We start from the raw sequence: 26,500 nt of genomic DNA, 5'->3' as shown, positions 1-26,500 counted from the left end.
TGTGTGTAGCGTGCTGTACTCAGTGTGTGTAGCGTGCTGTACTCAGTGTGTAGCGTGCTGTACTCAGTGTGTAGCGTGCTGTACTCAGTGTGTAGCGTGCTGTACTCAGTGTGTAGCGTGCTGTACTCAGTGTGTAGGGTGCTGTACTCAGTGTGTAGGGTGCTGTACTCAGTGTGTAGCGTGCTGTACTCAGTGTGTAGCGTGCTGTACTCAGTGTGTAGCGTGCTGTACTCAGTGTGTAGCGTGCTGTACTCAGTGTGTAGCGTGCTGTACTCAGTGTGTGTAGCGTGCTGTACTCAGTGTGTGTAGCGTGCTGTACTCAGTGTGTAGCGTGCTGTACTCAGTGTGTAGCGTGCTGTACTCAGTGTGTAGCGTGCTGTACTCAGTGTGTAGCGTGCTGTACTCAGTGTGTAGCGTGCTGTACTCAGTGTGTAGCGTGCTGTACTCAGTGTGTAGCGTGCTGTACTCAGTGTGTAGCGTGCTGTACTCAGTGTGTAGCGTGCTGTACTCAGTGTGTGTAGCGTGCTGTACTCAGTGTGTGTAGCGTGCTGTACTCAGTGTGTGTAGCGTGCTGTACTCAGTGTGTAGCGTGCTGTACTCAGTGTGTAGCGTGCTGTACTCAGTGTGTAGCGTGCTGTACTCAGTGTGTAGCGTGCTGTACTCAGTGTGTGTAGCGTGCTGTACTCAGTGTGTGTAGCGTGCTGTACTCAGTGTGTAGCGTGCTGTACTCAGTGTGTAGCGTGCTGTACTCAGTGTGTAGCGTGCTGTACTCAGTGTGTAGCGTGCTGTACTCAGTGTGTGTAGCGTGCTGTACTCAGTGTGTGTAGCGTGCTGTACTCAGTGTGTGTAGCGTGCTGTACTCAGTGTGTGTAGCGTGCTGTACTCAGTGTGTGTAGCGTGCTGTACTCAGTGTGTGTAGCGTGCTGTACTCAGTGTGTAGCGTGCTGTACTCAGTGTGTAGCGTGCTGTACTCAGTGTGTAGCGTGCTGTACTCAGTGTGTAGCGTGCTGTACTCAGTGTGTGTAGCGTGCTGTACTCAGTGTGTGTAGCGTGCTGTACTCAGTGTGTAGCGTGCTGTACTCAGTGTGTAGCGTGCTGTACTCAGTGTGTAGCGTGCTGTACTCAGTGTGTAGCGTGCTGTACTCAGTGTGTAGCGTGCTGTACTCAGTGTGTAGCGTGCTGTACTCAGTGTGTAGGGTGCTGTACTCAGTGTGTAGGGTGCTGTACTCAGTGTGTGTAGCGTGCTGTACTCAGTGTGTGTAGCGTGCTGTACTCAGTGTGTAGCGTGCTGTACTCAGTGTGTAGCGTGCTGTACTCAGTGTGTAGCGTGCTGTACTCAGTGTGTAGCGTGCTGTACTCAGTGTGTAGGGTGCTGTACTCAGTGTGTAGCGTGCTGTACTCAGTGTGTAGCGTGCTGTACTCAGTGTGTAGCGTGCTGTACTCAGTGTGTAGCGTGCTGTACTCAGTGTGTAGCGTGCTGTACTCAGTGTGTAGCGTGCTGTACTCAGTGTGTGTAGCGTGCTGTACTCAGTGTGTGTAGCGTGCTGTACTCAGTGTGTGTAGCGTGCTGTACTCAGTGTGTAGCGTGCTGTACTCAGTGTGTAGCGTGCTGTACTCAGTGTGTAGCGTGCTGTACTCAGTGTGTAGCGTGCTGTACTCAGTGTGTAGCGTGCTGTACTCAGTGTGTAGCGTGCTGTACTCAGTGTGTAGGGTGCTGTACTCAGTGTGTGTAGCGTGCTGTACTCAGTGTGTGTAGCGTGCTGTACTCAGTGTGTAGCGTGCTGTACTCAGTGTGTAGCGTGCTGTACTCAGTGTGTAGCGTGCTGTACTCAGTGTGTAGCGTGCTGTACTCAGTGTGTAGGGTGCTGTACTCAGTGTGTAGGGTGCTGTACTCAGTGTGTAGCGTGCTGTACTCAGTGTGTAGCGTGCTGTACTCAGTGTGTAGCGTGCTGTACTCAGTGTGTAGCGTGCTGTACTCAGTGTGTAGCGTGCTGTACTCAGTGTGTAGCGTGCTGTACTCAGTGTGTAGGGTGCTGTACTCAGTGTGTAGCGTGCTGTACTCAGTGTGTAGCGTGCTGTACTCAGTGTGTAGCGTGCTGTACTCAGTGTGTAGCGTGCTGTACTCAGTGTGTAGCGTGCTGTACTCAGTGTGTAGCGTGCTGTACTCAGTGTGTAGCGTGCTGTACTCAGTGTGTAGCGTGCTGTACTCAGTGTGTAGCGTGCTGTACTCAGTGTGTAGCGTGCTGTACTCAGTGTGTAGCGTGCTGTACTCAGTGTGTAGGGTGCTGTACTCAGTGTGTAGCGTGCTGTACTCAGTGTGTAGCGTGCTGTACTCAGTGTGTAGCGTGCTGTACTCAGTGTGTAGCGTGCTGTACTCAGTGTGTAGCGTGCTGTACTCAGTGTGTAGCGTGCTGTACTCAGTGTGTAGCGTGCTGTACTCAGTGTGTAGGGTGCTGTACTCAGTGTGTAGGGTGCTGTACTCAGTGTGTAGCGTGCTGTACTCAGTGTGTAGGGTGCTGTACTCAGTGTGTAGCGTGCTGTACTCAGTGTGTAGCGTGCTGTACTCAGTGTGTAGCGTGCTGTACTCAGTGTGTAGCGTGCTGTACTCAGTGTGTAGTGTGTACTCAGTGTGTAGCGTGCTGTACTCAGTGTGTAGCGTGCTGTACTCAGTGTGTAGCGTGCTGTACTCAGTGTGTAGCGTGCTGTACTCAGTGTGTGTAGTGTGCACTCAGTGTGTAGCGTGCTGTACTCAGTGTGTAGCGTGCTGTACTCAGTGTGTAGGGTGCTGTACTCAGTGTGTAGTGTGCTGTACTCAGTGTGTAGCGTGCTGTACTCAGTGTGTAGGGTGCTGTACTCAGTGTGTAGGGTGCTGTACTCAGTGTGTAGGGTGCTGTACTCAGTGTGTAGTGTGCTGTACTCAGTGTGTAGCGTGCTGTACTCAGTGTGTGGCGTGCTGTACTCAGTGTGTGGCGTGCTGTACTCAGTGTGTGGCGTGCTGTACTCAGTGTGTAGTGTGCTGTACTCAGTGTGTAGCGTGCTGTACTCAGTGTGTGGCGTGCTGTACTCAGTGTGTAGCGTGCTGTACTCAGTGTGTAGCGTGCTGTACTCAGTGTGTAGTGTGCTGTACTCAGTGTGTGTAGCGTGCTGTACTCAGTGTGTAGTGTGCTGTACTCAGTGTGTAGCGTGCTGTACTCAGTGTGTGGCGTGCTGTACTCAGTGTGTAGCGTGCTGTACTCAGTGTGTGGCGTGCTGTACTCAGTGTGTAGTGTGCTGTACTCAGTGTGTGTAGCGTGCTGTACTCAGTGTGTAGCGTGCTGTACTCAGTGTGTAGGGTGCTGTACTCAGTGTGTGTAGCGTGCTGTACTCAGTGTGTGTAGCGTGCTGTACTCAGTGTGTAGCGTGCTGTACTCAGTGTGTAGCGTGCTGTACTCAGTGTGTAGCGTGCTGTACTCAGTGTGTAGCGTGCTGTACTCAGTGTGTAGCGTGCTGTACTCAGTGTGTGGCGTGCTGTACTCAGTGTGTAGTGTGCTGTACTCAGTGTGTGGCGTGCTGTACTCAGTGTGTAGCGTGCTGTACTCAGTGTGTGTAGCGTGCTGTACTCAGTGTGTGTGGCGTGCTGTACTCAGTGTGTGTGGCGTGCTGTACTCAGTGTGTAGTGTGCTGTACTCAGTGTGTAGTGTGCTGTACTCAGTGTGTAGCGTGCTGTACTCAGTGTGTGTAGCGTGCTGTACTCAGTGTGTAGCGTGCTGTACTCAGTGTGTAGCGTGCTGTACTCAGTGTGTAGCGTGCTGTACTCAGTGTGTGTAGCGTGCTGTACTCAGTGTGTAGCGTGCTGTACTCAGTGTGTAGCGTGCTGTACTCAGTGTGTGTAGCGTGCTGTACTCAGTGTGTAGCGTGCTGTACTCAGTGTGTGTAGCGTGCTGTACTCAGTGTGTAGCGTGCTGTACTCAGTGTGTGTAGCGTGCTGTACTCAGTGTGTAGCGTGCTGTACTCAGTGTGTAGCGTGCTGTACTCAGTGTGTAGTGTGCTGTACTCAGTGTGTAGCGTGCTGTACTCAGTGTGTAGCGTGCTGTACTCAGTGTGTAGCGTGCTGTACTCAGTGTGTAGCGTGCTGTACTCAGTGTGTAGTGTGCTGTACTCAGTGTGTAGCGTGCTGTACTCAGTGTGTGTAGCGTGCTGTACTCAGTGTGTGTGGCGTGCTGTACTCAGTGTGTAGCGTGCTGTACTCAGTGTGTAGTGTGCTGTACTCAGTGTGTAGTGTGCTGTACTCAGTGTGTAGTGTGCTGTACTCAGTGTGTGTGGCGTGCTGTACTCAGTGTGTAGCGTGCTGTACTCAGTGTGTAGTGTGCTGTACTCAGTGTGTAGTGTGCTGTACTCAGTGTGTAGTGTGCTGTACTCAGTGTGTAGGGTGCTGTACTCAGTGTGTAGGGTGCTGTACTCAGTGTGTAGTGTGCTGTACTCAGTGTGTAGTGTGCTGTACTCAGTGTGTAGTGTGCTGTACTCAGTGTGTAGCGTGCTGTACTCAGTGTGTAGCGTGCTGTACTCAGTGTGTAGTGTGCTGTACTCAGTGTGTAGTGTGCTGTACTCAGTGTGTAGCGTGCTGTACTCAGTGTGTAGCGTGCTGTACTCAGTGTGTAGCGTGCTGTACTCAGTGTGTAGTGTGCTGTACTCAGTGTGTAGTGTGCTGTACTCAGTGTGTAGTGTGCTGTACTCAGTGTGTAGCGTGCTGTACTCAGTGTGTAGCGTGCTGTACTCAGTGTGTAGCGTGCTGTACTCAGTGTGTAGTGTGCACTAATTGCATCTATATCTGCTCCGCCAGACGGACACATTGACGAGAATATCAGTTTTGTACATTTCGTTCTGTTTACCATATTATTTATGAGGATGAATTGCATAACATGCCAATATTATTGCATAATATATTTCACTTTTCTTTTTTTTTGCATTTCTGTTGTAATTTTGGTTTGATTTAGTTTGTTTTACACTGCAGATTGATCAAACGGGTGTTGGTGTCGGCTGTTCATTGTAAGGCTTGCTTTGTGAAGTCTTCATGTTGTTTATGAGAGGCAGTTTTGCCATTTTTTTTACACAACGCTCTACAGTTTCACACACTCTCTCGTGTTCCTTCATCTGCCGACGGTGTGGCCGTTTCTCATTTCAGCCGTTTCTCTGCGTCCGCCTGGGTCAGAGCTTGCGTGAAGGACCGCACATTTTCCCGTCAAGTTTGCTTTTTATAAATACCAATTATTGCGCAGAGAGCGGCGTACGCCTTCTTTTGTGCGTACGCAACGTTTATAAATGAGGCCCCTGGTCACGAAAAGCTTAAAACATTGTTGCGCACTGAGGATAGGTTCAGATAATCTCGTGAGTTTGTCGTCTTATGGCAATTTTTCATTGTTGAAGCTGAAATCAGACATTTGTGGATCAATGTCTCAGAAGATCTCAGAGACAGAGCGACACGCGTCATAATCTGAAGGCCACGCCCACCGGGGGGGAAACAATCCAACGCTCTCCATTGACTCTGCATTGTGTGAAGCTCCTCTTTGTCATTTCAGACTTATAACAAAAAACTGAACAATGTCTAAAAGCTGATATGTGACAAAGTGTACAGCAAACAAGCTAAACAAAACCCAGAAGCAAAAACACAGACGTTTTTATAAGCTGTTGACCCAAAAAACGAGCGTTTAAGGACAAAAAAGTGGATACAGGCCATTGAGACACGTTATATTACACTGAGAACTACACACACTAGAGGAGAACGATATCAGAGACAGGAAATATCATATATACAACTGACATTTGGAGATTTGAACAGTGACAACATATTTACTGCACACACACACACACTGAGACACACAGACACACACAGACACACAGACACACTGAGACACACTGAGACACACACTGAGACACACACTGAGACACACACTGAGACACACTGAGACACACTGAGACACACAGACACACTGAGACACACTGAGACACACAGACACACTGAGACACACTGAGACACACACTGAGACACACACTGAGACACACACTGAGACACACACTGAGACACACACTGAGACACACACTGAGACACACTGAGTGTCAGGATCCCCAAATGTCCCCATTCTTCAGCTGAAGCTTCACTTCGTACTGCCTTTATCCACTTTTGTCTCCTTAAACGCTCGTTTTTTTGACTCGACAGCTTATAAACAGCTTATTTCTGTGTCGTTTAGCTTGTTTGCTGTACACTTTGTCACATATCCGCTTTTAGACATTGTTCTGTTTTTTGTTATAAGTCTGAAATGACAATGAGGCGCTTCACACAATGCAGAGTCAATGGAGAGCGTTGGACTGTTTTCCCCCCCGGTGTGGGCGTGGCCTAAATACGCTCTGTCTCTATTGTGCGAGGCGTGATGACCGGAGCAGAACGGGCAGGGTCATGAGCATGTGTTGGGTTGAGCTTTGAGTAAGAGTGTGTGTTTCTTAAGGCTCTGCACCTGAGCGGCGTTGAGATGCTGGCTCTTCCATGCGTCTCCTGGGCTTGTGCAGTTGTGAGGTAGTGCGTTGGGGTGCAGGTAAGGCACATCTCCGTTCGCTCGGGCTCCTGGCGTGTGATTATTGCCGACTGTGGGGGTTTGTGGGCCGGGGCGGGAGCCAGGACTGGGACTGGGAGGCAGCGGCCCATTGGCCAATGGTTGAGCGATGCAAGAGGGTCGAAGGGCCGGCCCGCGGAGACCAGAGTGAGCAGGCAGTGAGGAACCGCCTGAGGGGCCGTTGGGGAGCGAGGGCCGGATCTGACCAGAGGAGTTCTGCCGCATCTGTAGGAAAACGTCACAATCAACTGCTAATATGAAGGGTCAAGAGAAAGCAAACAAACACTTATTACAGTCTAAAGCTGCTTTTCCACCGTCAGGCCAAACCGCTCTCATTGCTTAACCCAGGGCTCGACATTAACGCTTGTCCGGGACCAATGGATTTTTTGAAGGGGCAAGTGAAAAACAATTTTACTGACAGACAAGCAATCCTGCATTCAGTTAGTGTAAGTGGAGATGGATAGTGGATAATAATATAAAACTAACTGACGTTAATGAGGTTGAGCTGTTGAGGCTCGAGGAGAAAATCCAAAACAAATGAGCGCCGCTCACACACAGAAACTCAGTTAATGTGTCGTTTTTATATTTATAACATATGATACAGTTAAACAACATCACACTAACAAGAGTGTGTTTTCCTGAACACCATCACGACTGAACATGACTGATTTCATACGCCAGCTCCATAAACAATTATTAACATTAAGTCCCTTACATTTTAGAAGCAATATGGAGTATTTGTTCTATTTCAGCAGCGAAAATAGTTCCAAACAAATATCACAGCAGAACCATAACACACCTCACAGCATCAGTGTGTGTTAGTGAATGATTCAGTGTTTGAATGAATCGGTTGAATCAAAGATTCAATGACCTGTTCGTAAACAACCGCCAAATTCTTAAATGAATCATCCGTTTCACTGAATCGACTCAATGATTCGCTCATTCAGACGGTCTCCTGCGCCCCCTACTGGTGCTTTACTTTCATCTTTACAACATTTCTTATTTATATATTCAAAAATATTTAAATGAATCTCATAACATTATTTAATGCAGTTGTAATTTTTCAGTGTAAATTATTTAATTTGATTGGTAACAGCCTATAGTGTCTTATTCTAATTTAATTTATAGATAAAATTTAAGAATATAAACTGAAAGCTGAAGCATATCCTATATTTAATAAGATTATGGAAAAATGCCCTTTATAAAAAGGTACAAATATGACAAATAGGCATATTTAAATATGTCAAAGCTGATTGAACACTGGTGAGAATATTGCTTCAGAATAGATTATATTTACAAAAAAAATCCGGACAAGCAAATGTTTTCCTCGGACAAGTGAGTGACAGATTTACAGAAGGACAAGCGTGTGAACCGGCTTAATGTCGAGCCTGTTTAACCGCTCCATCTCGCCCCGATCCGGGTATATTTCAGAGCGGTGCTGAACCAAGCTCAAGTCCTTGCCCTTCTTAGAAGCGTTCGGCCCAACGGTGGACAAGCCCTAAAGGGTCACAGTAGTCTTACCCTCGTGGACATTTTTGTCCTCTATGGGCCGGTGTAACTTTTTTAAATTGATGCACAAGAGTTAAGAGAAAGACACATCTCGGCCACAGAGAACCCTGAGTTGGAAGGTTCTGGCCGATTGTTAAACAGGTTTTCCTTCAGAGGGTTTGATGAGTGTGGTGGTGCTGTACCTGTTGCTGGTGCAGGTGCATGGCTGACAGCTGAGCCTCCAACTGCTCCAACATCTGCAGCTGAACAGGCTTCAGACTCGCCCGGTTGGCTCGCAACTGTTCCAGCAACTGAGAGGAAGAGCAGAAAACAGCTGAGTAGAAGAAGCACAGACACATCCATCAGAGTTCAGGAGACGGCACAATAACGGTCAGGGACGTCAACGGTCCTTCAGTTGAGAAGCAGCTCATAGGCCATGAAGAAACCACCATCTAAACCAGAGGCGGCCAATCCTGCTCCGCTCCAGATCCAATCACACACCTGAACTAGGGATGGCCATTTTTGTCAATTTCTCATTTCGATCATCGATAGGTCTCAAAAACGAGTACTCGAGTACTCGGGGGCGGGGCATGTCCGTCATTGAGATAATGAAAACTGTTATGAAAATGGTTGTTGACAAATACAAACGTGACATGAAAACAGGTATATAAAAAAACATGAACAAATAAAAATAAAAAAAACTGCTAGATTTTTATAAAATTATAAAATGACCGTCTCAAATAACCAAGTCAGTAATATCGAGCATTGCCTTTGAGCTGAAACTGTGAAATAACACCAGCCTGCAGAGCTTGCTAGCTGGTTAATAAACTCAACCAAACGCACCCTATATCAGATTAATATTAACCTATTACGACATAAATCAACACAAACGGACGTGAATGCGCACGTGAACTTCAGCGTGCTAGATTTGACAGGCTATGGTTTGAAATGGAACATTTTCAATGCGCTCTTCCCTTAACAACGATACACGGACAACGAAAGCAACATTTTATTAAAACCCTGTTCTCATTATAATGCTTTGACAGATTGACTCTGCACATCATGCACTTCATTTTATTATTCATGATCGCAGTGTTTACAGACATCACTGCGCGTTTTCAAACTCATAACGAATAAACTAGGTCTACTGTTGGAAAATACGAGACCAGTATAGCACTGCTGCATTACTAATGTCAATGATTCTGAGAAAGAAATAGCCTATCTGAAAATAATATGACTGTCTCTAAACCATCATGTCGAGCATGAAATATGCGTTTGAGCTGAAACTGAAGAGAATGAACAACAGCCGGTATAACGGCAGCACTTTGCTAGCTTATTAAGCTCAACCAAACGCTTCTTATATTAGATTAATCAGTTTCACTTTATTTCGCCGCGGTCTGGAGGCGGTCTGGAGGCCAATCAAACCTCCGGTACCGCGCAAAACGACGCAATAACCAATAAAAAAAAGAGACAAATATATTTTTTTAAAGTCAGGGCGATCATCGTTCTCATGATCGATAACGAATAGCGTTGGAGCATTGCTGGAGCTGAAAACCACTGACCAACACACACCTGCTCTAGAGGCAATAGTGCAGTGTATTATTGCAGATTATTATTGTGTACATAAAGATAAAATCCCTGCATGTTTCAGAATGATCTGCAGTAATGACCAATGGAATTACGACTTATTTGACCAATCGTGGCGATACACACACGTCTGTAAACTGACTCGTGTGTGTATTCCTCATGTGAACAGTGAATCCTCTCATGGTGCGGCACAAAGGGAAAGAGAGATGAGGCTCTGATTGGTTTATTGCACGTTTTGCCCAAAACACACCCATGACTCATGAAGAGACGAGGGACGGCCATTCTGGACCATCGCTAAACTAGCAGAAGTGGATTTCAATCATCATACAGTGACAGTGTGGGCTTTAGATCAGTAATTTAGTTTATATGGTTAATTTAGTTTAATAATTAGATTTATTTGGATATTTAGTTGAAAAATGTAGTGTCCCCAAGTGATTTCAGACCATGTGATCAGATCTGTGAAATATGGCCTGTAGTGTCAGCGCCACCTACTGGCCCAGCAGCAGAACAGATGTTTCCGCAGAGCCGTGTGAACGGGGATAGTTTTGATAACGTTGACCCAAAGAAATAACTTTTACATTTTTAGAACACACATTTAGTACGTTATGTAAGCCTGCCCTAAGAAAGTAAAAGACGGTATGAAACGTAAATCAACCCGATATATTTATAGATCTTATTGTGAGCAAATCATCATTTTTAAATAATGCTTTGAGCTTGTAATGTTTAATCGTAACTGAACCGGTTCAAGGAACGAAAACGAAAACCGGAAACGAATGAAATTTTAAGAGGAACAAAAACGAAATCAAAATTCATTTGAATGGTTCTGAACAGAAACGTTAATTTGAAATGACCATTAACCGGTTAATAATGTTATTTTATCGTTCTCTTTAATATTTTAATTTGGCAGTGACCAATCATGAATAGATACAAATACATTTGTACAATACCTCAAGCACATTTCTCTCCCGCTGAGCTCATCAATGAAAGCGCAGGTATTGGAGGACATTCTTTTCATACGTTTAAATAAGCAGAACAGACTTTAAGCTCAAATAGTCTGATTTAGGCTAGTTTGTGGATTCTGTTTAAGCCTATCCAAGAAGGCTATAGCATCTATCAAACATTTGTCAGGCTATAGTCTTTCAGATGGCCAATACAGCTCAATGTTTTCTATATAGACGGCTGATGCTTCGTATTAAATGGTGTTATATTGCATTAAATGATCAAGCTTTATCAGCTGACTGAGTTTGATTATGGGATGCAGTGTTGCGCAGGGTTTGCTTTGAAATTAGCAGCATTAAAAGAGCAATGGTTATCCAGTTTATTTATTCTTTATTCATGCCATTTTTAAAACAAGTCGTGTTGAAAAAAAAGTGATGTCCAGAGAATGTTCTCCCTCTTCTGAAAAGATTAGGCATATAGAGCCACTTTCAGCTCCATTAAAACAGCTCAATATTTGTCCCGCTGTTTATGCTGTAATTAATGCATGTGTTTCTGTTGTGCTTTTAAAAATGTTATGAAATAAATATTCAAGTTTAATTATCATGCGTTATATTATTATTGAGTGAAAATAAGTCTTTATTTATACATATTTGTTTAAAGTATAGGCTAAATTAAAATAACGTTATTTTTTCAAATCAAACCGTTTTCGGAACAGTAATGTTTAATGAGGAACGCAAAAATGAAAACGTTAAAATATCGATTCTGCTCGGAGTGAACCCATTGATATCTGTTTTCAGCCCTGGCGTCCACATCTCAACCCCTGATGCCCGCGGGGCCGTTGGCACTGACTGTAAAGCTGTTCATCCGCCACTCACCTGCAGCTTCTGAGGAGACAGGTACCAGTTTGGAGTTGGTGGCTGTGCTGAAGTGTTGGTCCAGGGCTCAGTGGAGCTCTGAGGAAGACACACACAGATCATTACTGCTGCGTTTACATCAGAGACCTGCGGAGCGGGAGAAACCAGCACAAACCTTGGCAGGACTAGCGGTCCTCTTCCTCTTGGCTGGACTGGACTGGTCTTCCCCCTGGTCCAGCGGGCTCACATGGGGCGGCAGCGACCCACCCGAAGCCCCGGGGTGAGGTTTACACGCCTGAGAGAGACCGCACACGCGTGAAGAGAGAGACCGCACACGCGTGAAGAGACACACACTCAACACACCCAGTCAACTGAGGGTGAAACTGCATTTGCTCAGTCAATACATGTAAAAGACGCCAATCAATATTCCTCCATAATAGAGCGGAATCATGTGAGGAGGAGATTCTCAGAGCTTATGATAAATCATGATTTACAGCCAGGGCTCGACATTAAACCTGTTCACACGCTGAAGTAAATCTGTCACTCACTTGTCCGAGTAAAACATTTGCTTGTCCGGATTTTTTTTGTAAATATAATCTATTCTGAAGCAATATTCTCACCAGTGTTCAATCAGCTTTGACATATTTAAATATGCATATTTGTCATATTTGTACCTTTTTATAAAGGGCATTTTTCCATAATCTTATTAAATATAGGATATGCTTCAGCTTTCAGTTTATATTCTTAAATTTGATCTATAAATTAAATTAGAATAAGACACTATAGGCTGTTACCAGTCAAATTAAATCATTTACACTGAAAAATTACAACTGCATTAAATAATGTTATGAGATTAATTTAAATATTTTTTAATAAATAAGAAATGTTGGAAAGATGAAAGTAAAGCACCAGTAGGGGGCGCAGGAGACCGTCTGAATGAGCGAATCATTGAGTCGATTCAGTGAAACGGATGATTCATTCAAGAATTTGTCGGTTGTTTACGAACAGGTCATTGAATCTTTGATTCAACCGATTCATTCAAACACTGAATCATTCACTAACACACTGATGCTGTGAGGTGTGTTATGGTTCTGCTGTGATATTTGTTTGGAACTATTTTCGCTGCTTAAATAGAACAAATACTCCATATTGCTTCTAAAATGTAAGGGACTTAATGTTAATAATTGTATATGGAGCTGGCGTATGAAATCAGTCATGTTCAGTCGTGATGGTGTTCAGGAAAACACACTCTTGTTAGTGTGATGTTGTTTAACTGTATCATATGTTATAAATATAAAAACGACACATTAACTGAGTTTCTGTGTGTGAGCGGCGCTCATTTGTTTTGGATTTTCTCCTCGAGCCTCAACAGCTCAACCTTATTAACGTCAGTTAGTTTTATATTATTATCCACTATTGATCTCCACTTACACTGATGCAGAATCATTACTGCACTTTGGTGATTCACTAGTTAGTTTTTGTTTTGACGTTTTCACCAGGATACTTGTCCGTCGGGCAAGTAACATTATTTTTCACTTGCCCCTTCAAAAAATCCACTAGTCCCGGACAAGCGCTAATGTCGAGCCCTGCATCGCCTCACGTACACTTTGACCTCTTCACCAGCAGGGTTCTCTCGTCAGAATGGGGTCAGATGTATATTCAGTCCTCACAGTAAAGAAATCCTTTCCAACCCTGTTTGATGAAAACTGGACCTAACTCAGGGCATCAGGCCAATACATCAACGGTGCACTTCCCTGTTTACTCAAATTATTAAAATATTTTATTAAATCAATTTTTTTGATCTTCAACACATTGAAGATCTTCTGCCGCTTCTCTAAGGCACATTCTCACACACGTTTGTGGCAATTACTATTGAAGCCACATCTTTTACCAGTCAGTTCTAGGGGTGGCCATTTTGACTCCAATGTGAAAACAGAATGAATGGAGCAAACGCTGCTGAAGCCCTGATGTACACGAGGATCCACAACAACAGAGAAAAGATGCAAAAACAAATCATATAAAACACTTAATATGAGCGAGTGCATCAGTATCAATGAGAGAGAAACCCCGTCTCATTGTACTGTGTCATGAACACACACACACTCACACACACACACTCACTCGACTATGAACTACTCCAGCCGGACTGCGTCAGTGTTTGTTGTGGTACTGCAACACTAGAGGGCAATGACTGCAGGACTAGAGACTACACCACAAACACACCTCTGGGTGAACAATGACACACTCTAGGGCTGAACGATATATCGCTATCGTATCTATATCTAGATATCAACTTTCAAGATATTACTATCGAAAAAAGCAACAATATAGACAATATATATTTCGCCCTGCAACATCAGTTTTGCGATTGCCCTTGAATGCTCCGCTAAAGCCAGCGCACACACACTACAGGGGCGTGGGAACTATATTGTGGGGGGGGGGGGGGGGGGCGTTTCCATGGTGACGCGTCATTGCTTGTCACGTGACACAGCGCTGAATGAATGATGATCTGCTTTTATGTCATTTTTTCCTTTTTTATTCAGAATATTCACAAATGTGTTAGCTATGGCATGAAATATCTGATATTCCGATTGTCAAACCCATGCGAGAGGAAGAATATTGTTGTTTAAACACCTTTATAACGATGGCGTTAGTTGAGCTGTAATCGCGATGGGCGTCGCCGTGTTAGTTAGAGAATCGCATCTGTTGGATTTACAACCTCTATGTTTACAACTCGTGAATTCCTCCACTTCTCCCGAAATACTCAAAAGTAAGTGGCTGGTGAACTGGGAATAGAATAGAGTAAACATTGAAGTTACTTACACAATGTGTATCTGATATGAATAAAACGTGTCGAATTATAATGGAAAGGATTATTATTACCTCTTCATAGACATCAGTGTGTATTTTACAAACTCTAAATGTATTTTTTTAGTATTTATGTGAATTGATGTGTTTGAAACCTATAATAAACAGTATGTGGTTGAAAACAGTGAAAAGTTGTGCTATATGACAGCTCTGAGCGCGCCTGTCTCTGGCTCAACATTTGATCATGTGATGCTCTTGATCATCCGCTCCAGCACCAGCCTAGACTGATCACACCTGTGTGATCGCACGTGCAATAACAACAATACATTTTCAGACACACATGAAATGTAGGCTTAAATCAAACACATTTTCATTCAGATTCTGGTTTTCACTGAACACGTAGTCATATCGTATCGTATCGTATCGATATCGAGATATATCTGGCATGAAAATCGAGATATGAAATTTTGTCCATATGGTTCAGCCCTAGCACACTCATTTTTGACCCAGATGTGTGATTGTGTAGCGCTGCACTACTGAAGCCCACGCACTGAAACCACGCTACTGATCGGCTCGCTGTTCAAAACACGCTTTTTGGAAATGTAGGAACTGATTCTTAAAATACGACGTACAATCTGGTCAAGCCAATCGTTACTGAGCAACCGTGATCGGAGGAGGCGGCGAGCAGGAGCGTGGTTACGCCCGATGAGCCGCATGTGTGTGTGTGTGTGTGTGTGTGTGTGTGAGAGGGGCGTTTCTAAGGGTGTGTGTCTATCTGGTCTCACCTGCTGGCCTGTGCTCTGGACACCCTGTCTGGACGTTAGCTCTGCTGGGATTGGGAGGCTCCAGGCTTCCTCAATACTAGGAAGCATTTTACTTTTACTCTGTAGACTATTGTGTTGGAGGTTACAGAACTGAGCCTAGGACGAAAACGCGTGAAAAAGACATCAGCCATCTGAGGACGTGTTCAAACAGAGAGCAGAGGCTGGCCTGAATCACTCAAAGTATTTCTAGCTCCAATGATCACTGGACTCACGCATTCAAACCAAGAATGAAGGTGAAAGAAATCTGACACACAAATTAACTGAACATATTCACAACAAATGGAGACCCACACAGACCCTCGGCCGCTGGAGTGCAGGTCATGTGACTCGCTCTCACCTGCAGGTACTTGATGCGGGCCGCTAGTGCAGCTGTGTTGGTGCAGGCTTTGCTACGTGTGGCGTTGACGTAGCACTTGATGGCGTCCTGAGGCTGGTTGCAGGACTCATAGAGCGTGCCCAGTCCATCCAGGCCGCGGCGTGACTGTGGTCCAGCTGAACCGCACAGATGTAGGCCTGCAACGCGTCCATGGGCTGATTCTGCTGCTGATACAGCACGCTACGACAACACACGCTAGCAGGTTAATGAACTCGACAACACACACACACACACACGAGATTAATCAGACACAAAGCAGTGCAACCTGCAAGTGAAATGAGTTACGAGTAGGGTTGGGTACCGAACTTTAAAGGGTTCGTTCACCCAAAACTGTAAATTGTGTCATTAATGACTGAGCCTCATGTGGTTGGACACCCGTCAGACCTCCGTTCATCTTCAGACACAAATGAAGATATTTTAGTGTAAATCTGATGCTCTGAAAGGCCTCCATTGGCTCAATGCACTTTACACTCTCTAGACCCTTAAAAGACACTAAAGACGTCATGATCATGATTCTGATCGCATGTCAAACCACCAAACTGCTGAAATCGCGTGACTTTGGCGCTCCGAGCCACTGAATCGACTCACTGATTCATAACCCGTCAAACCGCTAATCGACTCGCTGATTCATAACCCGTCAAACCGCTAATCGACTCACTGATTCATAACACTCCAAACCGCTAATCGACTCACTGATTCATAACACTCCAAACCGCTAATCGACTCACTGATTATTCATAACGCTCCGAATCACTAACCGACTCGCTGATTCATAACGCTCCAAACTGCTGAATCGACTCACTGATTCATAACGATCCGAGCCACTGAATCGACTCACTGATTCATAACGCTCCAAACCGCTAATCGACTCACTGATTCATAACGCTCCGAACCACTAATCGACTCGCTGATTCATAACGTTCCAAACCGCTAATCGACTCACTGATTCATAACGCTCCGAACCGCTGAATCGACTCACTGATTCATAACGCTCCGAACTGCAGAATCGACTCACTGATTCATAACGCTCTGAACCGCTGAATCGACTCACTGATTCATAACGCTTCGAAGCTTCATGATGCCGTGTTTTGAAATCGTCATCACTATATAAGTCGTTATTTTGGGTTTTTTTTGCGCACAGAAACTATTCTCGTCTTCATAAAGTTATTGTAGAGCCGCTGTAGTGAGATGGACTTTGTAACTTTAGTCTTTAGTGTCTTTTAAGGGTCTTGAGAGTGTAAAGTTGAGCCAATGGAGGCCTTTCAGAGGCATCAGATTTACACTAAAATATCTTCATTTGTGTCTGAAGATGAACGGAGGTCTGACGGGTGTCCAACCACATGAGGCTCAGTCATTAATGACACAATTTACAGTTTTGGGTGAACTAACCCTTTAAGGCATGAAGAAGTTTCCACAGGAAAGGTGAGTTATGGGATGGCAGGACCTACCCTATCGAGCACCACGGTGTCTGCGCTGGCCTCGGATTTGTCGATGGGACTGTCTGTATGAGATGAAGGCATCCTGGACCTTCCCAATACTGGAGTAGCACCTGCAGAGCAAACAACACGCCTGCAGATCAGCACGCACACACACGCACACACACACACACACACACACGCCTGACGTCTGCGGTCATGTGACATGCGACTGACCTGCCGAGGAAATACCAGGACTGGCCAGAGTTCGGATCGGCTTCCAGAGACTTCTGGAGACACTGGATAGCGTAGCTGTCCTTATTAGCCTTATCTCCCAGCTGCTCGACTGTATGATGCATCCAGCCTGAGAGAGAGAGAGAGAGAGAGAGAGAGAGAGAGAGAGAGAGAGAGAGAGAGAGAGAGAGAGAGAGAGAGAGAGAGAGAGAGAGAGAAGAGAAGAGAGAGAGAGAGAGAGAGAGGAGAGAGAGAGAGAGAGAGAGAGAGAGAGAGAGAGAGAGAGAGAGAGAGAGAGAGGAGAGAGAGAGAGAGAGAGAGAGAGAGAGGGATGGAGAGAGAGAGAGGGATGGAGAGAGAGAGTGAGAGTGAGAGAGATAGAGATTGAGATAGAGATAGAGATAGAGTCATCTCTGCTGTCTCTGACCACAGGAAGCCCCTCAGGCTCATCCCTCGGGTGTTAGTGATGCGGTGAAGGGTCACAAAGGGTCATGAAACCCTAAAACAAATTTTCTGAGATTTTAACCGAGTTATGTGTGTTGAGCATCATAGAAGTCAATGTTACCATCCATTCATTTTGATTGTAGGAGAAAACTAGTAACTTTTAAATATTTTTGCGCTATATATTCAACTCCCGGGTTTAAATTAATCTTTGTATCAACGTCACAGAATGTGACGCTTTGTCGTTACAGCGATGACTCATCTGTGTCTCATAATTATTCATGAGTCTGCGTGTCCTTGTCCTATGAGAAGAGGCGTCACTTAATTATTCATGAGTATGCGTGTCCTTATCCTATGAGAAGAGGCTTCGCTTAATTATTCACGAGTCTGCGTGTCCTTGTCCTATGAGAAGAGGCGTCACTTAATTATTCATGAGTATGCGTGTCCTTATCCTATGAGAAGAGGCTTCGCTTAATTATTCACGAGTCTGCGTGTCCTTATCCTATGAGAAGAGGCGTCACTTAATTATTCATGAGTATGCGTGTCCTTATCCTATGAGAAGAGGCTTCGCTTAATTATTCACGAGTCTGCGTGTCCTTATCCTATGAGAAGAGGCTTCACTTAATTATTCACGAGTCTGCGTGTCCTTATCCTATGAGAAGAGGCGTCACTTAATTATTCATGAGTCTGCGTGTCCTTATCCTATGAGAAAAGGCGTCACTTAATTATTCACGAGTATGCGTGTCCTTATCCTATGAGAAGAGGCGTCACTTAATTATTCACGAGTCTGCGTGTCCTTATCCTATGAGAAGAGGCTTCGCTTAATTATTCACGAATCTGCGTGTCCTTATCCTATGAGAAGAGGCGTCACTTAATTATTCACGAGTATGCGTGTCCTTATCCTATGAGAAGAGGCTTCACTTAATTATTCACGAGTCTGCGTGTCCTTATCCTATGAGAAGAGGCTTCACTTAATTATTCATGAGTATGCGTGTCCTTATCCTATGAGAAGAGGCTTCGCTTAATTATTCACGAGTCTGCGTGTCCTTATCCTATGAGAAGAGGCTTCACTTAATTATTCATGAGTCTGCGTGTCCTTATCCTATGAGAAGAGGCTTCGCTTAATTATTCACGAGTCTGCGTGTCCTTATCCTATGAGAAGAGGCGTCACTTAATTATTCACGAGTATGCGTGTCCTTATCCTATGAGAAGAGGCGTCACTTAATTATTCACGAGTCTGCGTGTCCTTATCCTATGAGAAGAGGCTTCACTTAATTATTCACGAGTCTGCGTGTCCTTATCCTATGAGAAGAGGCGTCACTTAATTATTCACGAGTCTGCGTGTCCTTATCCTATGAGAAGAGGCTTCACTTAATTATTCATGAGTCTGCGTGTCCTTATCCTATGAGAAGAGGCGTCACTTAATTATTCACGAGTCTGCGTGTCCTTATCCTATGAGAAGAGGCGTCACTTAATTATTCACGAGTCTGCGTGTCCTTATCCTATGAGAAGAGGCGTCACTTAATTATTCACGAGTATGCGTGTCCTTATCCTATGAGAAGAGGCGTCACTTAATTATTCACGAGTCTGCGTGTCCTTATCCTATGAGAAGAGGCTTCACTTAATTATTCACGAGTCTGCGTGTCCTTATCCTATGAGAAGAGGCGTCACTTAATTATTCACGAGTCTGCGTGTCCTTATCCTATGAGAAGAGGCTTCACTTAATTATTCACGAGTATGCGTGTCCTTATCCTATGAGAAGAGGCGTCACTTAATTATTCACGAGTCTGCGTGTCCTTATCCTATGAGAAGAGGCTTCACTTAATTATTCATGAGTCTGCGTGTCCTTATCCTATGAGAAGAGGCGTCACTTAATTATTCACGAGTCTGCGTGTCCTTATCCTATGAGAAGAGGCGTCACTTAATTATTCACGAGTCTGCGTGTCCTTATCCTATGAGAAGAGGCGTCACTTAATTATTCACGAGTCTGCGTGTCCTTATCCTATGAGAAGAGGCGTCACTTAATTATTCACGAGTCTGCGTGTCCTTATCCTATGAGAAGAGGCGTCACTTAATTATTCACGAGTCTGCGTGTCCTTATCCTATGAGAAGAGGCGTCACTTAATTATTCACGAGTCTGCGTGTCCTTATCCTATGAGAAGAGGCGTCACTTAATTATTCACGAGTATGCGTGTCCTTATCCTATGAGAAGAGGCGTCACTTAATTATTCACGAGTCTGCGTGTCCTTATCCTATGAGAAGAGGCGTCACTTAATTATTCACGAGTCTGCGTGTCCTTATCCTATGAGAAGAGGCTTCGCTTAATTATTCACGAGTCTGCGTGTCCTTATCCTATGAGAAGAGGCTTCGCTTAATTATTCACGAGTATGCGTGTCCTTATCCTATGAGAAGAGGCGTCACTTAATTATTCACGAGTATGCGTGTCCTTATCCTATGAGAAGAGGCGTCACTTAATTATTCACGAGTCTGCGTGTCCTTATCCTATGAGAAGAGGCGTCACTTAATTATTCACGAGTCTGCGTGTCCTTATCCTATGAGAAGAGGCTTCGCTTAATTATTCACGAGTATGCGTGTCCTTATCCTATGAGAAGAGGCTTCGCTTAATTATTCACGAGTCTGCGTGTCCTTATCCTATGAGAAGAGGCGTCACTTAATTATTCACGAGTCTGCGTGTCCTTATCCTATGAGAAGAGGCGTCACTTAATTATTCACGAGTATGCGTGTCCTTATCCTATGAGAAGAGGCGTCACTTAATTATTCACGAGTCTGCGTGTCCTTATCCTATGAGAAGAGGCTTCGCTTAATTATTCACGAATCTGCGTGTCCTTATCCTATGAGAAGAGGCGTCACTTAATTATTCACGAGTATGCGTGTCCTTATCCTATGAGAAGAGGCTTCACTTAATTATTCACGAGAATGCGTGTCCTTATCCTATGAGAAGAGGCTTCGCTTAATTATTCACGAGTCTGCGTGTCCTTATCCTATGAGAAGAGGCTTCACTTAATTATTCATGAGTATGCGTGTCCTTATCCTATGAGAAGAGGCGTCACTTAATTATTCACGAGTATGCGTGTCCTTATCCTATGAGAAGAGGCTTCGCTTAATTATTCACGAATCTGCGTGTCCTTATCCTATGAGAAGAGGCGTCACTTAATTATTCACGAGTATGCGTGTCCTTATCCAATGAGAAGAGGCGTCACTTAATTATTCACGAGTCTGCGTGTCCTTATCCTATGAGAAGAGGCGTCACTTAATTATTCACGAGTCTGCGTGTCCTTATCCTATGAGAAGAGGCTTCGCTTAATTATTCACGAATCTGCGTGTCCTTATCCTATGAGAAGAGGCGTCACTTAATTATTCACGAGTATGCGTGTCCTTATCCAATGAGAAGAGGCGTCACTTAATTATTCACGAGTCTGCGTGTCCTTATCCTATGAGAAGAGGCTTCGCTTAATTATTCACGAATCTGCGTGTCCTTATCCTATGAGAAGAGGCGTCACTTAATTATTCACGAGTATGCGTGTCCTTATCCTATGAGAAGAGGCGTCACTTAATTATTCACGAGTATGCGTGTCCTTATCCTATGAGAAGAGGCTTCGCTTAATTATTCACGAGTCTGCGTGTCCTTATCCTATGAGAAGAGGCGTCACTTAATTATTCACGAGTATGCGTGTCCTTATCCTATGAGAAGAGGCGTCACTTAATTATTCACGAGTATGCGTGTCCTTATCCTATGAGAAGAGGCGTCACTTAATTATTCACGAGTCTGCGTGTCCTTATCCTATGAGAAGAGGCTTCGCTTAATTATTCACGAGTCTGCGTGTCCTTATCCTATGAGAAGAGGCGTCACTTAATTATTCACGAGTCTGCGTGTCCTTATCCTATGAGAAGAGGCTTCGCTTAATTATTCACGAATCTGCGTGTCCTTATCCTATGAGAAGAGGCGTCACTTAATTATTCACGAGAATGCGTGTCCTTATCCTATGAGAAGAGGCTTCACTTAATTATTCACGAGTCTGCGTGTCCTTATCCTATGAGAAGAGGCTTCACTTAATTATTCACGAGTATGCGTGTCCTTATCCTATGAGAAGAGGTTTCACTTAATTATTCACGAGTATGCGTGTCCTTATCCTATGAGAAGAGGCGTCACTTAATTATTCATGAGTCTGCGTGTCCTTATCCTATGAGAAGAGGTTTCACTTAATTATTCACGAGTATGCGTGTCCTTATCCTATGAGAAGAGGCTTCGCTTAATTATTCACGAATCTGCGTGTCCTTATCCTATGAGAAGAGGCGTCACTTAATTATTCACGAGTCTGCGTGTCCTTATCCTATGAGAAGAGGCTTCACTTAATTATTCACGAGTCTGCGTGTCCTTATCCTATGAGAAGAGGCTTCGCTTAATTATTCACGAGTCTGCGTGTCCTTATCCTATGAGAAGAGGCGTCGCTTAATTATTCACGAGTCTGCGTGTCCTTATCCTATGAGAAGAGGCTTCGCTTAATTATTCACGAATCTGCGTGTCCTTATCCTATGAGAAGAGGCGTCACTTAATTATTCACGAGAATGCGTGTCCTTATCCTATGAGAAGAGGCTTCACTTAATTATTCACGAGTCTGCGTGTCCTTATCCTATGAGAAGAGGCTTCGCTTAATTATTCACGAGTCTGCGTGTCCTTATCCTATGAGAAGAGGCGTCACTTAATTATTCACGAGTATGCGTGTCCTTATCCTATGAGAAGAGGTTTCACTTAATTATTCACGAGTATGCGTGTCCTTATCCTATGAGAAGAGGCGTCACTTAATTATTCATGAGTCTGCGTGTCCTTATCCTATGAGAAGAGGCTTCGCTTAATTATTCACGAGTCTGCGTGTCCTTATCCTATGAGAAGAGGCGTCACTTAATTATTCACGAGTCTGCGTGTCCTTATCCTATGAGAAGAGGCTTCGCTTAATTATTCACGAGTCTGCGTGTCCTTATCCTATGAGAAGAGGCGTCACTTAATTATTCACGAGTCTGCGTGTCCTTATCCTATGAGAAGAGGCTCGCCTAACACAGCAGCAGGCATTGATTGACAGGCGCTTCAAACTGTGAGATCGCATTCAGTGAGTGAGACGCATTATTGGATAGTGATTATTTTTGCTTTGTAAGAGTTTCTGCATCCCATAAGTTCTCTTCAGTAGATCCGGAGTCTTCGAAACAAACGCGATTCATCCACACTGTGAGTAACCGCTCTTTAAGCCCATTAACCAATCAAACGGCTTCTTTCTATGCAGAGAACATGCGGATTGCTGTGCATTTATTTGTGCAATAAATGATAGCTGTCGATATGTACTTTATGTATGTTTTATTTAAGGTGAGCATGTGCATATTGTGTGCTTTGATGCTTTTAACTCTGAATCAGAAGCCGTTGCTGTGCTGTTGTCAGTCAGTCTCCACTCTGCTGCGTAACCACGCCCACGTTTATATAACTACGCCCACGTTTATATAACCACGCCCACGTTTATATAACTACGCCCACGTTTATATAACTACGCCCACTTTTATATAACTACGCCCACTTTTATATAAATACGCCCACTTTTATATAACCACGCCCACTTTTATAGCCTTTTTCAAACCTGTGATGACTGACAGCTGCTAAAACCGGGGGTTTCATGACCCTTTAAGGCAGAAAGTGAAGCACATGTTTTAGTTAGAGCAGTTTCAGTTTCGAACCCTTCTACGAACTTCCTGTCATGTGATGATTTTGCTCCTGATAATCAGATTTAAGCACTTTATTCAACGGTTTCTTCCTAGCATGTGGACGAGCTGAAAGGCGATTGTCCCAGATGATTGACAGGTCTTACCCAGCTGCTGTAAGGTGGCCGCCTTCACCTGTGCAGGTAAGCTGTCCGTCTGCAGCAGACTCTCGTAAGCCTCTTTGGCCGCGCGGTATCTCTTCTGTTTCACAACCAAAGCAGAGTCACTCACATCTGTCCTGAGGTCATGTGGTACTGTAACGCTCAGGGAGGAGGGACGCCTCGGCAACACCTCGGCAACCCCTCTCTCCTGTTGCTATAGTAACGAGCCATCACTCATTGCAGAAGTAGATCATGTGTGTTAGAGCCGACTCACCTGGATCTCGTATAAATGCGCGATGTGGAACTGAACTACAAACAAAACACACAGACAAGAATCAGCAGCAAATTCAGAACAGCAGCTGTCAAATGTCAATGAAGTGTGTGTGTGTGTGTGTGTGAGAGTGAATGAAGTGTGTGTGTGTGTGTGTGTGTGTGTGTGTGTGTGTGTGTGTGTGTGTGAGAGTGAATGAAGTGTGTGTGTGTGTGTGTGTGTGTGTGTGTGTGTGTGTGTGTGTGAGAGTGAATGAAGTGTGTGTGTGTGTGTGTGTGTGTGTGTGTGTGTGTGTGTGTGTGTGTGTGTGTGTGTGTGTGTGTGTGAGAGAGTGAGAGTGAATGAAGTGTGTGTGTGTGTGTGTGTGTGAGAGAGAGTGTGAGTGAGTGAGTGAGTGAGTGAGTGAGTGTGAGAGAGTGAATGAAGTGTGTGTGTGTGTGTGAGTGAGAGAATGTGAGTAAGTGAGAGGGTGAGTGAAGTGTGTGTGTGTGTGTGTGTGTGTGTGAGAGAGAGAGTGAGTGAGTGAGTGTGTGTCAGAGTTAATGAAGTGTGTGTGTGTGTGTGTGTGTGTGTGTGTGTGTGTGTGTGTGTGTGTGTGTGTGTGTGTGTGAGAGAGAGAGTGAGTGAGTGAGTGTGTGTCAGAGTTAATGAAGTGTGTGTGTGTGTGTGTGTGTGTGTGTGTGTGTGTGTGTGTGTGTGAGTGTGTGTCAGAGTGAATGAAGTGTGTGTGTGTGTGTGTGTGTGTGTGTGTGTGTGTGTGTGTGTGTGTGTGTGAGAGTGAGTGAAGTGTGTGTGCGTGTGTGTGTGTGTGTGTGTGAGAGAGTGAGTGAGTGAGTGAGTGAGTGAGTGAGTGAGTGAGTGAGTGAGTGAGTGAGTCAGAGTGAATGAAGTGTGTGTGTGTGTGTGTGTGTGTGTGTGTGTGTGTGTGTGTGTGTGTGTGTGAGAGAGAGAGTGAGTGAGTGAGTGTGTGTCAGAGTTAATGAAGTGTGTGTGTGTGTGTGTGTGTGTGTGTGTGTGTGAGTGTGTGTCAGAGTGAATGAAGTGTGTGTGTGTGTGTGTGTGTGTGTGTGTGTGTGTGTGTGTGTGTGTGTGAGAGTGAGTGAAGTGTGTGTGCGTGTGTGTGTGTGTGTGAGAGAGTGAGTGAGTGAGTGAGTGAGTGAGTGAGTGAGTGAGTGAGTGAGTGAGTGAGTGAGTGAGTGAGTGAGTCAGAGTGAATGAAGTGTGTGTGTGTGTGTGTGTGTGTGTGTGTGTGTGTGTGTGTGTGTGTGTGAGAGAGAGAGTGAGTGAGTGAGTGTGTGTCAGAGTTAATGAAGTGTGTGTGTGTGTGTGTGTGTGTGTGTGTGTGTGTGTGTGTGTGTGTGTGTGTGTGTGTGTGAGAGTGAGAGTGAATGAAGTGTGTGTGTGTGTGTGTGTGTGTGTGTGTGTGTGTGTGTGTGTGTGTGTGTGTGTGTGTGTGTGTGTGAGAGTGAGTGAGTGAGTGTGTGTCAGAGTGAATGAAGTGTGTGTGTGTGTGTGTGTGTGTGTGTGTGTGTGTGTGTGTGTGTGTGTGTGTGTGTGTGTGTGTGTGTGTGTGTGTGTGTGTGTGTGTGTGTGTGTGTGAGAGTGAGTGAGTGAGTGTGTGTCAGAGTGAATGAAGTGTGTGTGTGTGTGTGTGTGTGTGTGTGTGTGTGTGTGTGTGTGTGTGTGAGAGTGAGAGTGAATGAAGTGTGTGTGTGTGTGTGTGTGTGTGTGTGTGTGTGTGTGTGTGTGTGTGTGTGTGTGTGTGAGAGAGTGAGAGTGAATGAAGTGTGTGTGTGTGTGTGTGTGTGAGAGAGAGTGTGAGTGAGTGAGTGAGTGAGTGAGTGAGTGAGTGTGTGTGTGAGTGAGTGAGTGAGTGAGTGAGTGTGAGAGAGTGAGTGAGTGAGTGAGTGTGTCAGAGTGAATGAAGTGTGTGTGTGTGTGTGTGTGTGAGTGAGAGAATGTGAGTGAGTGAGAGGGTGAGTGAAGTGTGTGTGTGTGTGTGTGTGTGTGTGTGTGTGTGTGAGAGAGAGAGTGAGTGAGTGAGTGTGTGTCAGAGTTAATGAAGTGTGTGTGTGTGTGTGTGTGTGTGTGTGTGAGAGTGAGTGAGTGTGTGTGTCAGAGTGAATGAAGTGTGTGTGTGTGTGTGTGTGTGTGTGTGTGTGTGTGTGTGTGTGTGTGTGTGTGTGTGTGAGTGAGTGTGTGTCAGAGTGAATGAAGTGTGTGTGTGTGTGTGTGTGTGTGTGTGTGTGAGTGAATGAAGTGTGTGTGTGTGTGTGTGTGTGTGTGTGTGTGTGTGTGTGTGTGTGTGTGTGTGTGTGTGTGTGTGTGTGTGTGAGAGAGTGAGAGTGAATGAAGTGTGTGTGTGTGTGTGTGTGAGAGAGAGTGTGAGTGAGTGAGTGAGTGAGTGAGTGAGTGTGTCAGAGTGAATGAAGTGTGTGTGTGTGTGTGTGTGTGTGAGTGAGTGAGTGAGTGAGTGAGTGAGTGAGTGAGTGAGTGAGTGAGTGAGTGAGTGAGTGAGTGAGTGTGTCAGAGTGAATGAAGTGTGTGTGTGTGTGTGTGAGTGAGAGAATGTGAGTGAGTGAGAGGGTGAGTGAAGTGTGTGTGTGTGTGTGTGTGTGTGTGTGTGTGTGTGTGTGTGTGTGTGTGTGTGTGTGTGTGTGTGTGTGTGTGTGTGTGTGTGTGTGAGAGAGTGAGAGTGAATGAAGTGTGTGTGTGTGTGTGTGTGTGTGTGTGTGTGTGAGAGAGAGTGTGAGTGAGTGAGTGAGTGAGTGAGTGAGTGAGTGTGTGTGTCAGAGTGAATGAAGTGTGTGTGTGT

At 44.9% G+C, this 26,500-nt stretch overlaps 2 protein-coding genes across 2 annotated transcripts in view; both read right to left on the bottom strand.

Annotated features, from left to right (window-relative positions):
* kdm6al (lysine (K)-specific demethylase 6A, like) overlaps positions 1–23,717 on the bottom strand; it is a 71,434-nt gene extending 47,717 nt beyond the window's left edge. The window contains 13 exon segments of the mRNA XM_079841664.1: positions 6,489–6,809; positions 8,276–8,383; positions 11,474–11,551; positions 11,628–11,747; positions 15,046–15,180; positions 15,422–15,543; positions 15,546–15,640; positions 16,909–16,922; positions 16,924–16,953; positions 16,955–17,009; positions 17,113–17,239; positions 23,421–23,514; positions 23,689–23,717. Coding sequence (XP_079697790.1) covers positions 6,489–6,809; positions 8,276–8,383; positions 11,474–11,551; positions 11,628–11,747; positions 15,046–15,180; positions 15,422–15,543; positions 15,546–15,640; positions 16,909–16,922; positions 16,924–16,953; positions 16,955–17,009; positions 17,113–17,234 — 1,200 coding nt within the window. The 5' untranslated portion in view covers positions 17,235–17,239; positions 23,421–23,514; positions 23,689–23,717.
* LOC307140502 (ubiquitin carboxyl-terminal hydrolase 9X-like) overlaps positions 23,227–26,500 on the bottom strand; it is a gene marked incomplete at its 3' end in the record, with an annotated part of 120,819 nt that continues 117,545 nt past the window's right edge. The window contains exons 46-48 of the mRNA XM_079840061.1: positions 23,689–23,723; positions 23,421–23,514; positions 23,227–23,234 (exon numbers count right to left, since the gene is read on the bottom strand). Of these exons, the coding sequence (XP_079696187.1) occupies positions 23,227–23,234; positions 23,421–23,514; positions 23,689–23,723 (137 nt within the window). The remainder of the gene's footprint in view (positions 23,235–23,420; positions 23,515–23,688; positions 23,724–26,500) is intronic.

Source organism: Gobio gobio (genome assembly GCF_949357685.1).
Source record: "Gobio gobio genome assembly, chromosome: 17".
In the NCBI taxonomy this organism is placed as follows: domain Eukaryota; kingdom Metazoa; phylum Chordata; class Actinopteri; order Cypriniformes; family Gobionidae; genus Gobio; species Gobio gobio.
Note: the sequence above shows the minus strand (reverse complement) of the source record. Positions and strands in the feature narration are given on the sequence as shown.